Source organism: Camarhynchus parvulus, chromosome 1A, assembly GCF_901933205.1.
Source record: "Camarhynchus parvulus chromosome 1A, STF_HiC, whole genome shotgun sequence".
Taxonomy (NCBI): Eukaryota; Metazoa; Chordata; class Aves; order Passeriformes; family Thraupidae; genus Camarhynchus; species Camarhynchus parvulus.
Window position 1 is genome coordinate 28,839,626 of NC_044586.1, and position 15,154 is coordinate 28,854,779.

A 15,154-nucleotide genomic window follows, 5' to 3' on the forward strand; every position below is an offset into this window, starting at 1 on the left:
ATGTTGTGATAATGCCTGATGACAAAAGCTTTGAAACAAGATTAGTTAGTCCATTAAACTTAGGGTAGCAGCTGTATTTAACATAGATTGACATTAAAAATGACAGTGGGTGAATGGTATTTGCTGGAAAACAATGATGGCGTTGACAGAGCTGTGACAGTTAAGGAGACCTTCACAGTCCGTGAGGAAGACACCATCTTTCATGATTTCAAATACGTGAGTTTTTATAGTATTTTATAGATACTTCCTTCACCTTCAATTGAATGAAACAAACTCGTATTCCCCATAGGTTAACTTTGCATGTTTGTACTGAATTCAGAATGCCTACCTTTTCACTCAGATGGGGCTGCAAGCCTGCTCCTAAGCCCACACTTTCATCCTGAACACATAAGGTTCACTATTCACACTATTTTCATACAAATTTCATTCATGACTGGGCTAAGCTGTTGGCCAAATGTTAGGCGAGAAGGGTGCATCAATCCGCTGGGATACTGCTACAGACTGTAGTAGCTGCAGACTGCTTTGTTTGGTGTATTTATGGGGACAAGGATGCTTGTAGGATGATGCTCATTCTTTAATTTTGACCTTTACAATTTTACAGCATGCATTTTTTCATGGACTCAGCCTGCTGTCAAGAGGATACTGTAAAATGTATGAAAAAAGGCACCAAAGGCATTGAGAGCAGCTTTATTCTCCTATGTTTAATCAATATTTAAAGTATGCATAGCAGATGATCATTTTTTATCCTCATCAATAAGGACAACAAATTAGAAATTAAAGCAGGACATTTCTTTAAGATAATTCTCTCAGGACATGACCAAGCTCCAGCCAAGCTCAAAGCTAAGTAAAACACAGTGTCCTGTGTTTTATATCCCACTGTCTTCTCTGAACAAGGCAATCAACAACCACACAGCTGCTGAACTCTAGCAGTTATCTGCATGTACAGTCTTAATCCACAATGAGCCAAAGGTGAAACCTGTCAGCTAAAAATATTTTTCCTTGTATATCCAAACCTACAGCAGCTGGTCATTCAGCAACTCACCAGGTGTGATGTTTGTGACTGAGCAGCAGTACCTTGCTCATGTGTTTGAGTTCTGGCAAATTGTCCCTGCTTTGAAGACCTTTCCCAGTTCTCTTGGCTAAAAAGGGAGAGATTCAGTACTAAGGCAAGGGAATTACATTAAGTGAAATAAATGGAACCCAGCAGCTGATTTAGGGCATGTGATGTGATTGTGAGTAGTTTTTCAATTAAGACAGCTGCAGAGTTCTTTCCAAAATTCTCTTTCCAGTGAAGGGTGAGGTGTGCTGTAAAAGGGCCCTCAAGCTAAGAAAAATTGTTTTGTTTCCAAAGTAATGTAAAAGCTATTTTTGACTTAGGGGTTTTTAACTTTCAGGAGCTGAAAATTGTCTCCCAGCAACTGGCCAAAAGCAGCAAAAGCTGGAGCACGTGACAGCCAAGCCCTGTGGCCTGCCTCCTCCTGGACAGCGCAGAGTAAGTAGCACATGAACATGGAGAGATCCTTGCACACCTGCCAAGGGAAACCTCAGCAGGAGAATGGGGATCAGCATTTTGTTTTAACTTGCTCTTTTGGAGTGGCATAATAGACAGCAAAGTCTTTGTGCCCATCTGCTTGTAAAAGGGGACTTTTTATGTAGTTATTTTGCCATGCTTTCTGTTTTGGTGTAGGGATTGGGTAGTAGTTTCTCTTCATCTCTTTTTAAAGGTTGCTGCTTATGAGAATTGGTCTCAAACTTGTGTTTGCTTCAGGAACAACTGCCAAATGAGCTCTCCCTCATGTTTCAAAATGCCATCTATCTTTGGCTGGAGATACAAGTGGATGGTTTGCACTGGTGGTATTTGACTCTCACTGATATACCACAGAGAAAAGAGAAAAAGGTGGATTGTTTGAACAAAGTTCCAAATGTGAGCATTGAAACTAAATAGAACCTTTTGGTTTGTTGTATTCTTTTACTGGGCTGATTGATTTCTGATCTAAGTAAGTAACAGTTCTCTTTTTCTACTTACCTTGTTTAACTCCTCTAAGTTTGCAAAAAGTCTCCACAAATCCACATCCAAGAGAAATTCATTGCTCTGGAGGTATTTTAGAGTGTTCATAAATATCTTTAAAACCAAAACAAATCCATGTTAATTACTGTTTGTGCCAATTCAATAAAATTTTTCCCCTCCAAAATAACATTTTTACTGAAATTCATGAGAGGATTATTTGATTTAGGGAGGGTAGAAGATGGCATTGTGAGAAAAGTTTCCTGATCTGCCTGAAGGTTAAATATTGGGTTTTGTGCAGAAGAGGGTATGAATGATGTCTCTGGGGTTTCTCTGTGGTTACCATGGAGGCAGCTGTGTCCCTGCTGTGCCCTTGGGCAGCAGAGGGGCGAATGAGCCCCCTGCAGATCCCTGTGTGAAGGACTCAGTCACATCAGAGTCACAGTTACAGATTTCTCTGACCTTTCTAAATGCTTTTTTTCCTACCCCATGCAACTGCTGCTATCTAAATTGTTTAGAGTTACTATGAGGGAAAAAGATATTCTTGGATTAAGGTAAGTAGCAGTCCTGTGGAGGTTTTTAATCTCTTTGGATTGTTTTATTAGCCTGTATTCACTGAAAACTGCATATGTATTTATTGGCTGTTTAAGATTTTATATTTTTTAAGCTGATTGAGCTGTACTGAATCTGACCTAAATCTGAAAAAGTCTTAAAATTTATAGGTTACTGAGTAGATTTTTTTTTGTTTATGTGTATAAAGCATAATAAAAAACTTGTCACCCAGGTGCCAAGACTGAATAACTAGTGAGAGTGTTTGCTTAGCCTTGTGTAATTCTTTAGTTACCATGACCTGGTTGTCCTGAGAGCTTGAAGGGGATTTATGGTGGTCTAAAACCTCCCTGTGGGGATTCATTAAAATCAGTGGAATATTTCTATACTTGTGGGTAACCAGGTATCCTTAAAACTGGTTATCCAAATGCAATGGGTTCTTTCTTCAGCAGGACAGTTTGGGAAGGTGGCATGGACTGAACAGTTCATCATTCATGCGTCCTGCAGGGCTGGCTAAGGCTTCTGTGTGGGCTCCTGCATCAGACTCACAAGGAACCTGCATGCCAGCTGTTATCATCATTCTTCCCAGTATTCACCCCTTTTTAAACTTTTCAGTTTTCTAAACAAAGTGTATAGAAAGAAGGATGCTCTTCTCCTGCTTTGAACCAAAGCTGGTCCTGCTATCCTGTTTTCTGTCCCTTCCTGTTCTGCCCCACCAAGGAGGAATTCTGCCCACTCCTCTATTTATTTCCTTTACTTTGTAGTAGTTCTTGTATTGTCCAGGATAACTTTCCAGCAACATGCAAAATGTTTTACAAATCTCTTTTCTTCCACTTAATAAGAAATCAGGAATTGTCTGTGCTGAGTAAGAGAAACATGGTAAGAAAATGTTTGTGGAAGCTTCCCTCCTTTTGAATGGATACATTAACTTCAGGTGTGTGGTGAATATAAATAGTGCAGCTATTCTTGTAACAGTATGTAATATTCCTGTTCATATTTCAAGCTCTTAAAATTCACTGGATTGGAGGTAATGCAGGGTTTTTGGGAGTGGAGCTGTTTTCAGTATACTTGTTTTTATGTAATATTAAAATTACAGGTCTGCTGAATCCTGAGGTTTTCATGCTTCAGCCAGGATAATCTAACCCCAGATCTATATGAAGTTAAATGACAAATATAATGTTGCAATAATGTTATTAGCAATAAAAAACATTAGCAATTGGAATAGTCCAGTACAGAAATAACTGGTTGCAGCATGGCTTCAGTGCAGTGTCTGCAAGAGGACTAATGGAATATCAACTGAATATCCTGGAAGGCTCTGCAGTCAGATGGTAATTGCAAAGCACTAGATTGCATCACTCAAAAGTGATGTTTAGAAGAGATACCATCATAAAGACAGAAAAGGGAGCTATGGAAACAGGATGAGCAGGCAAGGTGGGAGGAAAAACCAGGTGCTTAAGTCATTCCCCCACAGACATCTAATGAGAAGTTTCAGGAGGCTTTGTGTCCATCACAGCAGAACAAATAACGTTTCATTATTTTTGCAAAGTGAAATCTGACATTACCATCTTGAGAACCAGCAAATGATCCAGAAAGTAAGTGCATTCACTTGTGAAAAGTTCCCACACTGCTGCTTCTTTTTTCACTTCTAACTGGCTCTTGACATCTTTCTGCTCAGTCTGTTGCTCATTTATAAATTCGTGCCAAGATTTACTCTATTGATTGAAGAAGAAAGAAAAATTATTGCGTCAGCTGCTTCAGACCTTATGAAAAGAATCTATGTCCTATTTACTGTGTAAGTTTCGTCTACCAGTATTAGCTATTTTTTTCTGATAACTTAAAAGTTCCTTTAAAATATTTTAAACCCCACCATTCTCCTCTAAAATGCTTACAATATAAATGCACTGAATTTGAAAGCAACACAATGTGATAGTCTATGTTTAGCTATGTTGTATCAAAAATTAGTGGGTGGCTTGCAAATGCTAAGGAATTTGATCTGTTGTGCTACTCTTGGGTGGATGATATCTTCTTATTTTCTGGATGACAAAATCAAGGTTCCAAAAGACTAGGTCTTTGTAGTCACTTGGAATCCTGGTGGCCATGATCACATTATGGACCTGGTCCAAAGTCAGATGCCCGTATATAAATTAGGCACTGACAGGAGCCCTCAGTAACTGTGTGGGGAGCTGCAGGTAACAGCCTGCTGTGAGAAGGAAAAGGGTTGCTTTAGAGACGGGATGGTGTTGGGTGGCTAGGGGCCACAAGCCTTGTTTGTCTGGCAGACAGACTTTGGTGGCTTTTCTGGAGCCAAACCTTGGTGTTGGCACTGACCTGCATGTGGCTGCCTCTGAACACAGCAGTGGGGGTGGCCGTGTCCCCTTTGACATCTCTCTGATGCTGGAGATTCTTTCTTCTGCTTCTCTAGCACCTGTAGGTGCTGCTGCGAGGGTTGCCTTGAGACCTTTTTCTGAAGGTGGTACCTCCCTGATCTGGGGCAGTCTGGATCCTTGGCAAAATGCACATGATTTTGAGGGCCCTTGCTAACCTACACTGACCCTCAGTTTCCCACTTGCCCCTCATTTTGTAATTTTGACAAAAATGTACCATATACTTATGCATTAATTTAACAGAAAGGTCTCATATCCAGATTAATGAACTGAAAAATGTTAGCTTATAAAGAACACAGAATTCCTCCTTCCATCCTTGAGTATCCTTGATATACTGAGCATTTGGATACCTTAAAACAGAAAAATTCATCTGTGCAGTGGTCTGTGATCTTAACAGCAGAAAGACAACTTTCCAGATCAGATGCTTGCTTCTGTTTGTCTTTACCCTGTGGAATGACAAGAAACCACCCCTGATTCATACAGTTTTTTTAAAGACTGTTAAGAAGTTTACCCCTCTTGCCCTAATCCTTAGGGAGTTTGCCCTTAAATGAGTGATTTGTCTATATTTCCAGGCTCTTCTACACAGAGACAAGGCAGTGATGGCAGGTTTCTTTGTAGCTGTGGATGGGGTGTGCAAACGCCTCAGGTCTGGATGTGTAAGACATTGGTAACAGGCAATGGGCTACCTTGGAAGACAGAACAAATGAAATCTTTTCTTCCTTTAGCACTGTCAGAGATAGGGGACAATGGATTAATAGTTGCAATCCTGCCACAAGAATACAAATTTATGTGTTTATTTATTTATTTTTAATTTTTTGATCTACATGTGGAAAAAGGTCTCTTGCTCATCTGCAGAGTAGCGTCTGTAAAATGAGCTTTCAGAAAGTTAAAAGAACAGCAGGAGTTTGTGTGAAGGACCATGAAATAAAAATAATTGCTTTTGTTTCTGCTTTGTTTATTCAGGCCTTGTAAAAAATTTAAGCATTCTTTTCCAACTCTAATTTAGTGCTGTGGGCACAGACTTATAAAATGTTTGCCTGAGTTTTAGCTGTTCTCTGGAACAGTATAATCCCACTTCATGGATTTCTATTGTCTGAACTTTAGGCACTGAACTCAGGCCAATTTTGAAATATCTGTTTGATTAGAATATTTGAAACTTAAGGTTTAGGTTCAGCTCCTAATTCTGAAAGACAGATTGAAATGGGGCAGAAAAAATAATGCAGTTAACATATATGCACATTGAACCAGTGTACCAGCAAATGAATCTTCATGAATTAAATTTTATGGCATTTAACAGTCTCAGAAATCACTTTTGTCTAAATATCAAATACTTTTTATTGCAGATTTAAAATACTTAGCTGAATTTAAAAATCCTCAGGTTTAGGTCATGCTCCTTCAAATGCTATGAAATTACTATCAAATGAAGAGGGAATTCTTGTACATGTAAAACTGAGTACTTGCATTGGTTCTGTATGCACAAAGTATTCTTTGATAAAATGCAAAAAATACTGGGAAGGGGCTGTTCTTAATTACATGGTTAGGGAGGAAATGTTGTCAAGACACTTGTAAATAATTTTTTGAATGCTGAACAGTACACAGAAAGGAAATTCAGATATCTTAGTAAGTGAAAGTTTTCATAGATGGAAAAGTCAAGGAATTGTGTTAGACAAGGAAAAATTCACTGCGCTGTGCTTGTGTCAAGGACCCCTCTCCTGCCACCACCCACAGGGAAGGGAAGCAGTGGCAGTGACTGTGTTTTCATGCACATCACATGCAATGGCTGCCCTGGAACCACCCAGTCTTCATCGCAGGTCAATGTGCAGGCAGTCCCAGGGAGGGCTGAGACACCTCTGAGTTCAGCTCACCTGCTGGCTGCCTTTCTCCAAGGGCAAGAAAGTAAAGAAGCTATTTGTACCCAAGTTAGTTGTGGGAAAAGACAAGTCAGTGCAAGGAAAAACGAAATGGTAAAAATACTCACGACTCCTCTTTTGGCAAATGGCCACCTTGATTTTTTGGACTCTGATGGGTGAAACAAATGTTTTCAGTGAGGAAACAAGTAGATAAAAAAGAAAACCTTTTTATATATGCAACTTGATAGACTATAGTCTACTTGGCTCCTATTTAATACTTGAGTTTAGGCAGTTTGTGCACCAGACTTAAAACCCAATAAGCTTGTTGGGTTCCTCCCAGCAAGAACTATGACTATCTGTGGTGGGATCTTGGATGGTGCTGAATGCTCCTTACTTGTTGCAGATGATCACTGTGTGATTACTGTGATCACTATGTAATTCTTTACCCAGGAAAACCATCATACCTCAAGCCAAATTTGAAGATGTTGTTTTAAAGCAAGAATTAGTCCATTCCTTCTCATCATGATAAGTTGGAGATATGCAGGTATTTAAATCTCCAGTAAACAAACAATCCTATGAGCCCTAAGCCTCAGCTCTGTCATGGGGCTGGCACAGTGAGGCAGAGCTTAATTTGTGGTCCTTGGTGAGGCACAGGGATAGATGGGGATCTAGATTTAGGAGCACACTGCTGACTTGTGAGGAACTACTGTGTCCAGCAAAAAATCTGAAAAGGTTTTCTTTATGTGGCACCCATCTTCAGGTGTGTCAGGGAATCACAGTCCAGACTTTGTGTTTCTGTATTTTGAAGGTCTGAGCCATTCTGGGAATGGCTGGCTTATTTGCTGTCATGGAAATGCTGGTTGGGACCTTGGCTGACTTGCTAGTTGAGAAACTTTTGATCTCTGGCCACCAGGATCTCCATCAATCACACCATACTGTATTCTACAATAGCTATTTGCAGAAATTGCTTGCAGGTCTGCATTTCAGTTTTGGAATGTCTTGTGAGCAACCTCTAGCCATGAGTTGGGTTTGCTGCCCTTGTGATCAGAACACCACTGCAAAGGGCAGCACAGGCACTTTTCTCTCTGCTTGAAGCTGTGGAGGTAGGAAATTGTACCTCAGCTGCTTCCAGATGGAGATCCTGAGCTGAGCTCTGATAGCTTCTAGCTTGTGGAGGAGGAATGTGATCTCTGTCCTACCTCCTCATCTACTTGAATTTACCATTCAACAGTAAAATGCAGGGGGAAAAACAGGGAAAAAAAGAAGAAATAAAAGAGGAATTTTAAAACTGGCAATGGAGTCAGTTTGGTGTGGGGTAACAGGATCCCCCACAGAGGCTGCACCACCTCAGGTTCTCATTGTGTATATCCTCCCTCCACTTTGCTGGGCTCGGAGGAGCAATCCCCGCTGTGTCTGACCTGCAGTGAGCAGGAAGGATGAGCAGGGCAGGTAGTCCATGGCACTGTCTGACACCAGCAGGTCTCCAGGGAACACCTTGAGGCCCGGCAGGCTCACCACCAGGGAGCTGCGCCTGCGCTCGGCCGATCTGTGGGACACGACAGCAACAACACGTCATCTCTGTCCATGGAGGCTGCAGGGAAATCCTGCTGAGCCAGGGCGGAATCAGCTAAAATACCAAATCACAGCAGCTATGGCATCATGTGATAACAACAAGCAGAGAATTTCAGCGACTGACAGCAAATACCTAGTTGAGTTTCAAACTCCACTCTGTTGCTGAGATCAAGGTTCTTATGGTCATGGCTTGCCTCAGATAATACGTAATTAGAGCATTTAAATATGGAAAATTCCTGATTTCTTCTGAGGTTAGACAAAAAGTGAGTGGGGATTTTAGAATCTATGTTTTAGCAGTGGAGTTTAATGGAGCAAATAAATACGTTTTTTGACTGACTTGTGTCTTGTTACTTTTAGCCTTCCTGTAGCTCAGGTGATTTCAAGAAAAGACAGTACTTCAGCGAAACAGTTAAAATGTTGGATTTCAAAAAATTATTTAACCTTTTGGCTAGTTTGTACTATTTTCTTTCTAAGTATTTTTGGCATTTTTTCCTGCTATTTCAAATATTTTGAATGTAATATGACTCAGTGGTCCTACTGATCGAAAAATGTCGCTTTCCAACTGGAGATGGAGATGGCGAACATTGTCCAGGATCTAGATCCATGAAGAAAAGTGACACATGCATTCTGTATCCAGCAGCATGTTTGTGCCACAGGCTGCTTGCATTCACATACCAAAATTGGTTGGTGCATGTTAAAAACCTTTTGTATTTTGTTAATAACTCACACTGATACCTAATGAATTGTGTCAGTATATGCTGCAGAGGGACTGCTGTCTGCAGCTGCTGCTGTGTTGCCTTCACAACAATGAATACTGCATTAGGGCTCAAAGGGTCAGTAATCAGTAGCTGAGGGGGGAGGCACAAAGTACATGCACATTTATAAAAATTCTGTTTTTCAGTCACCATTTCTTGTGCATGGTATTTTCGGTCAGTTAAGCATGATTCTTACTGAGATCTTTTTTTTTTTTTTTGGTCTAGGCAGCTACCTTACTGTGAATTTCTAGCCATTTGCCACACTTGGTGTGAAACCTGGCAGGTATATTTTTTCCTTTAAGTGCATGAATAGTTACTTGACAGGTTATCTGCTGACAGATGAGCTCTGAGGTAGAGAACTGGGATTTGATATGTATGGTAAGACATGGAGATTGTGCCTTTTTTATGACCAGGCAGTGACACTGATTGCAATTGCCTTAGCTAAGCAATTGAATGATCTAGATGAAAGCTGCTCCTAGCAAGAGAGAGGTCTGCAGGCTATCAGATGGGCCAGGCCTGGGACTTTAACACTTGAGCCATGGACATGTCAGAGCTTAAAAACTACATCTTGAGGAGCTTACAGCATGCAATGCAGTTCTTTGGAAGTTTTTCTGCTAGTCCTACTGAATGGAGAGCATAGGATTTGTTTTTTTGGCTTTAGGGTTTACAATGAAACTCTGTGGTTTCTCATGAAATTGGACCCTCAGTATGTGGTTTGAGATCTTTAATGGGTAGGGGGTCCTTGGCTGTCTGCAAGCCCATACCACTGCAAGGGAAAGGAGTGCTCCTCTCAGGAATGCTTTCCTGAGGTGTGCGCTGAGTGCTACCCAATGCAAATTTGCAGTATTGGTAATGATTGTATGAAGATGCCACTGAACCCTCTAGTGATTCAATGGTGCAATCTTTTGGGCAGCTGGGCTATTATACAAGTCAAGTGCTGCAATACAATACAAGGATAATCCTCAAAGGTGGAATTACTGTACCAGGAAATTCAGGACATTTATTTCAGGTTGGCTTCGCAGTAAAATTTTGCCAGTGCATTACTGATTTTTAAAGCATCTAGACTACTACTATTTTCACAATATATTTGAAGCTGCAGGCTAGTGGCTTATGAAGAGTAATAATGGCAGTACAGAGTCACTATAACTGAATTAAATGACATTATCAGATCAAAAAGGCCTTGAACTTCAGGTACACACATGGCTAAGCTAGCTCTTCACAAAGGTGCACAAGCCTGTGAAATGTGGGTGCACGGCAGGACCACTGGGGTGTCTGTCTACAATTTACCTTTGCAATCTGATTGGGCTACTTAATGGCTTACATGTCTAAATTATATACTCATGCTTCAAAGATGGAAGCACAGGTATCTGTGGTTTCCTGGCCTGATGCCTGTAGAAATATTAGATACATCAGATGCTTCTGTTGTTTTCTTTCTGGAGAAATTAAATTACTGAAGTTCTATGTAGTAAAATTTATTAAGTTTTAAGTCTGTAATATCTTAGCATCTTCTCATGCCTTCAGACTCTGTAGCTTTGCCTTTTTCTTTATTTTTTGCTTGTTTCACTTACTGGGGGCAGAGGACTGCAGTGATGGAATGAAAGAAATGCGTATGCTTTAGGGACAAACTCAGGCATTTGAATTATTACAGATGATATCTCCCCATTCTTAAAATCCACTTTTTTTTTTTTGAAACATGATTATGTCATAGATTTAGATGGAAAAGTGATGGAAAATTATTAAAGACATTGAAGCAGATCATGGTCTGGCAAAATAAATATCCTGAGTACTTATTTATTTCTAAGGCGCAGAAAGTGTCTTCCTAATCTTAGCCTAACTAGCCATCCCAGGGAACAGACATCTGTATAGATCACCTTACTTAAACAGCAGGTATATTACTTCAAGGACTATCCACTAGATGTGAATAAAAGCAACAGAGGATATTTTTATAATATAATTTGTAATTTATAACTTTATAATATAATTTATATATAATATTTACTGAGGTATATATTGTAGGGTGTATCTCACAGTAGAGATAAGTGCCAGGCAGTGACACTCTTTCCCAGGCTGCTCAGGGAGGGTGTTTGGACTCCCTGATTCAAAAAGTTAGCATGGAAAATGACCTATTGCCAAAAGTAAACTATTTCTGTGATTGCATAAGGAGTTAGGTTTAGTGTAATTGATGCCATCCTGTGCAATGTGCTCCAAAATGACCCTGCTTGAGCAGAGAGGTTGTAACAGAGAAACCACTGTGGTCCTTCCCAACCTTACCCACTCTGTGATTCTGTGATGTTGTGACCCTTTACAGTTGTGTGAGTCATTTAAAGAGGAATGGGAGTATTTCAATTTCAAGATAGATGAGCCCAGCTCCTTCAAGGCATTGAATATGAGCTGTCTTGGCAGTTACTGTGAAGGCTTTTCATTAGCTGATTTGCTGTGGGAAATAGTGCAGCACAGTTTTCCACCCAGCCTCTGATAATGCTGAATGGTGCAAGGAGAAAAGGAGATCAGAGTAAACTTGAGGTTTTGTTTTATCAAGGTTTTCTTCCATGGCTCTGTTGGTTTGGCATCTCACCTTCTCTCCACCACATACACCTCTATCTGTGCTGCCCTTCTTGCCCTTTTAGTTTATTTATTTTGGATGATTCTTTATAAACAGCATCAGTTCAGCAAGTTGCCATGCTGACAGGGATGTCCTGGCATCCTTGACTGAGGACTGTGTGGGAGAAGGCTGTTCAAAATGAGTGCATTAAAGATGTTTTTTAAAAGTACAGCTTGGCAGCATGGAGAAGAGGTGTTCATTAAAACAGAAGGACAGAGGTATGATTTTACCAGGACAATATGTAAGTCAGTCTTGGAGAAGAGTTGCCAACTGTCCTAATGTGCTTCTAGATGGAGAAAATAGTCTGATATGTGAACAGTTTTTGCTGGCTGTGATAAGAAGGGATTAGCTGTTAGGAAGTTAGACTAATGATCTTAATAAAGGAGGAGCTGAATATAGGCTTAACCCAGACCTTGGACCAAATTAGATTTGACAAAAAATGTTTAAAGCAGAAACTGATGCATTTTAAAATATATTTTTGCGCATTCTAATATTTATCTAGATAGAATTTGTAATACATCATCCCAACCACCTTTTTGACAATTTTTCTAGCTGGTGCCTATGGAAAAATCTTGGTTTGTTTCCTTGGGTTGTGGTTTCTTGATTTTAAAAGGTGTCTGGATAGAAGTCCAAAGCCAATACCCTAGCTGGCATATAGGTACTTCCCTCCTGAAGGCACTATAGGCAAGCAGCACCAAGAGAAGGTGCGTACACTAAATGTTCAGTGTTCTCCTGTTAAACCATCTGCCTTCAGTATCATCAATTTCTCCCCTGAAGTTTGTTACATGTCACGCAAATCTTCATGCTGACAGTGAGATATGTTTATGTATTCCTGTTTTGAGTTGGATCAGACCAGACTCTTCCCAAAAAAGGTATAGATCACTTCACATCCAGATGAAAAGATGTTTCCCTCCCCTTCTCTCTCCATTTCAATTGTAAATTCAAAATGCTAAAGGGTGGGTTGGAAATTCCACCAGTTCAGAATATCCAAGAGGCCTCTTCTTCAGTGAACATGTGCTTTCAAATGCATGCACACATCTCTTGAATCTCCTCTAGGGAACTGCATTTTGTAAGGACTCCTAGACTATATCAGCCTGCTCCAAACCACCCAGTCCCAAACATCCTTGAGGGGACTGTGCAGTAAAGTGAGCACTATTCCATCAATGAGAGAGGGATTGTTATTAATGGAGGTACTATCTCCTGCTTACTTGCTATGTGGGGAGAAAACATAACCTTCCTTCCCTTCTGTAAACATTTGAACATCTTAAAGAAACATATCTTAATCAAAATTATTTCTAATAGCACTTTTACTTTCTGATAATTGTTTTGAAGACCTTGACACAATTCACTGCACAGGAATATGGTATTCAACACTCTATCTTGTCTGCCCTAACTTATAAAATCCACGTATTCTATGTACTCTTCTTAGTTTGTAGGATTAATAATCCCCCTCTCCAGTAGCAGTCCTAGATCTTTGCTTATGTATAAGAACAATATTGAGCTGTTCTCTTTGCTCCTTTGCTCCCTTTTCCCTTCCACAAACTTTTGAAGAATGTCACTCAAGATTATGCAATATTTCACATTCCTCAAGCTGAAGTTTGACCCTGCTAAGCCAAACAACCTGACCTTTTGGCAGTCGGTTCCAGGTGCTAAGCTCCCTGAATGATCCGGATGAAATATTGTGTGAAATGTAGCTAAACGTGCTAGGGAGAGAGCCACCTTTGAAAGAAAATCTCATTAGAAAGTTTAGTGAGCTGGTGACAAGCATTTCCCATAGCAAATCTACAAATTAAGATTGAGTTATGTATACATGACTCAATGTTCAGTTTTGTCTTAGAGTGAAGCAAATTCATTAAAGATATAGGAGAGTCAAGCTTAGAATCAGATAAAATAAATATGTGCATACCTTTGCATGGGCAGTCCACTCTCCTGAAAGAAAGTGAATATTCTTAGTTAGTTGGTCAGAAAGCAAGCAAGCAATCTGACTTTTTGTGAAAAATGAGCTCATTTGTAAAGGGAAATGTACTAATAATAGTGTGATAGGCTTGGGCATGGGTGAATTAATTTTACTGTTGTGGAGCGAGGAGAACTGATCTGATATCCAGAATGTTTTCTATATTTGAAGGGGGTGGGGGGAGAAGGAAAATAGTTTTTGGTTTGTAGTGCAAAGCTAACTGGCTAGTGAAGAACTCTACGCCTATTTGACACCATCCACCCTCAGCAAAATGTGTGTGTAGGTGCTTTGCATGAGGACTGTGTGTCTGGCTTTAACTGCCTCTGCATAAAGGAGAAGGTCTTTGAGAGCAGATTTATAGCACACCTGGCTTGTACAAAAAGCCTCTCCTTTTGTCCTTGTGGAGAGCTGAATTGAAGTTTCCTGCCCTTGAAAGATGCGGGGTTGGCTCCTCCCTTGCTTATTTCTCTTTACTGATTCTGACGCTCACTGGGCCAGGGTTTCCTTTTTTTCAGACGAGATTGCACAATTGCTTCTTTGTTTATGGAGTTGGACATAAAAAGGGAGGGGAGCCAGTGAGTGGCAGAGCTAGGTAAATTGAAACAAATAAAGGGAACGCTACGTCTTCCTTTGGTAGTAGCAGACCTTACATTTTTTAATTCTTGGTTTGATTAGGTTTAGTAATGCCATTCAGTAAAACAGAATGGAGAACTTCCCTGTATTAGGAATAATCCTGCTGAAGTATTAAAGAGCTAAAGGTTTGAAAGAAAATAGTCTTCTAAAACCCAATCCTAAACAGGATCAATTACTTACTACTTCCACATCCACCACCCTGGCCCACCAGGGTGAATGGACAGAGATGGGAAAGAGTGGCCCTGTACAGGAGCGGACTAAGCTAGCCTGGTCACCAAGAGGAAAGGCTGGAGCTGCTCTCTCTTGCTGATCTGGAAAGAAAAATCTCCCTTCCTCTTAAGTGTAGAAGCTGGTCTGCTGGATCACGACCCAACATGCAGCTCAGGTCAAGAACCGGGGTTTTATTTGTGCACTGGTTCATGATGGACCAACTCTGAATATGAAAGATTAAAAAAGAGGTGACAGTCTCCTGTTCTTCTTACCTGGACACCTGCCCAAAGTGTAGGGCTCGGGCGGGGGAGTCTTGTAGGAAGCGTAGCAGAGTTGGCTCTCCAAGAGTTTCTGGGCGGCTCATTGGGACTGTCATTGCTGAGAGGATCCTCTTTGCTGGGAAGCTTTGATCTGAGTAGGTCAGACTCTGGAACTGCTGTAGTTCTCTCAGACTTGGCTTTGGAGGACAATAATTTTGCATGGACACAAGAAGGCAGCGACAATGAAGAAATTGTAATGCACCGGGGTGGACTCTTACAAATGTGGTGGAGAGAGCCAGTGTATTCCTTTTGATTTCCCAGCTGAGCTGTGTCAGAACAGTCCTGAAATGACAGTGCTTGTGAGGCAGAGGCCATCCTGA

At 40.6% G+C, this 15,154-nt stretch overlaps 1 protein-coding gene across 1 annotated transcript in view; it reads right to left on the minus strand.

Annotated features, from left to right (window-relative positions):
- PLEKHG7 (pleckstrin homology and RhoGEF domain containing G7) overlaps window positions 1–14,890 on the minus strand; it is a 28,388-nt gene extending 13,498 nt beyond the window's left edge. The window contains exons 1-6 of the mRNA XM_030960823.1: window positions 14,799–14,890; window positions 8,207–8,334; window positions 6,917–6,957; window positions 5,289–5,384; window positions 4,117–4,266; window positions 2,027–2,122 (exon numbers count right to left, since the gene is read on the minus strand). Of these exons, the coding sequence (XP_030816683.1) occupies window positions 2,027–2,122; window positions 4,117–4,266; window positions 5,289–5,384; window positions 6,917–6,957; window positions 8,207–8,334; window positions 14,799–14,890 (603 nt within the window). The remainder of the gene's footprint in view (window positions 1–2,026; window positions 2,123–4,116; window positions 4,267–5,288; window positions 5,385–6,916; window positions 6,958–8,206; window positions 8,335–14,798) is intronic.
- Between the last annotated feature and the right edge of the window lie 264 nt (window positions 14,891–15,154).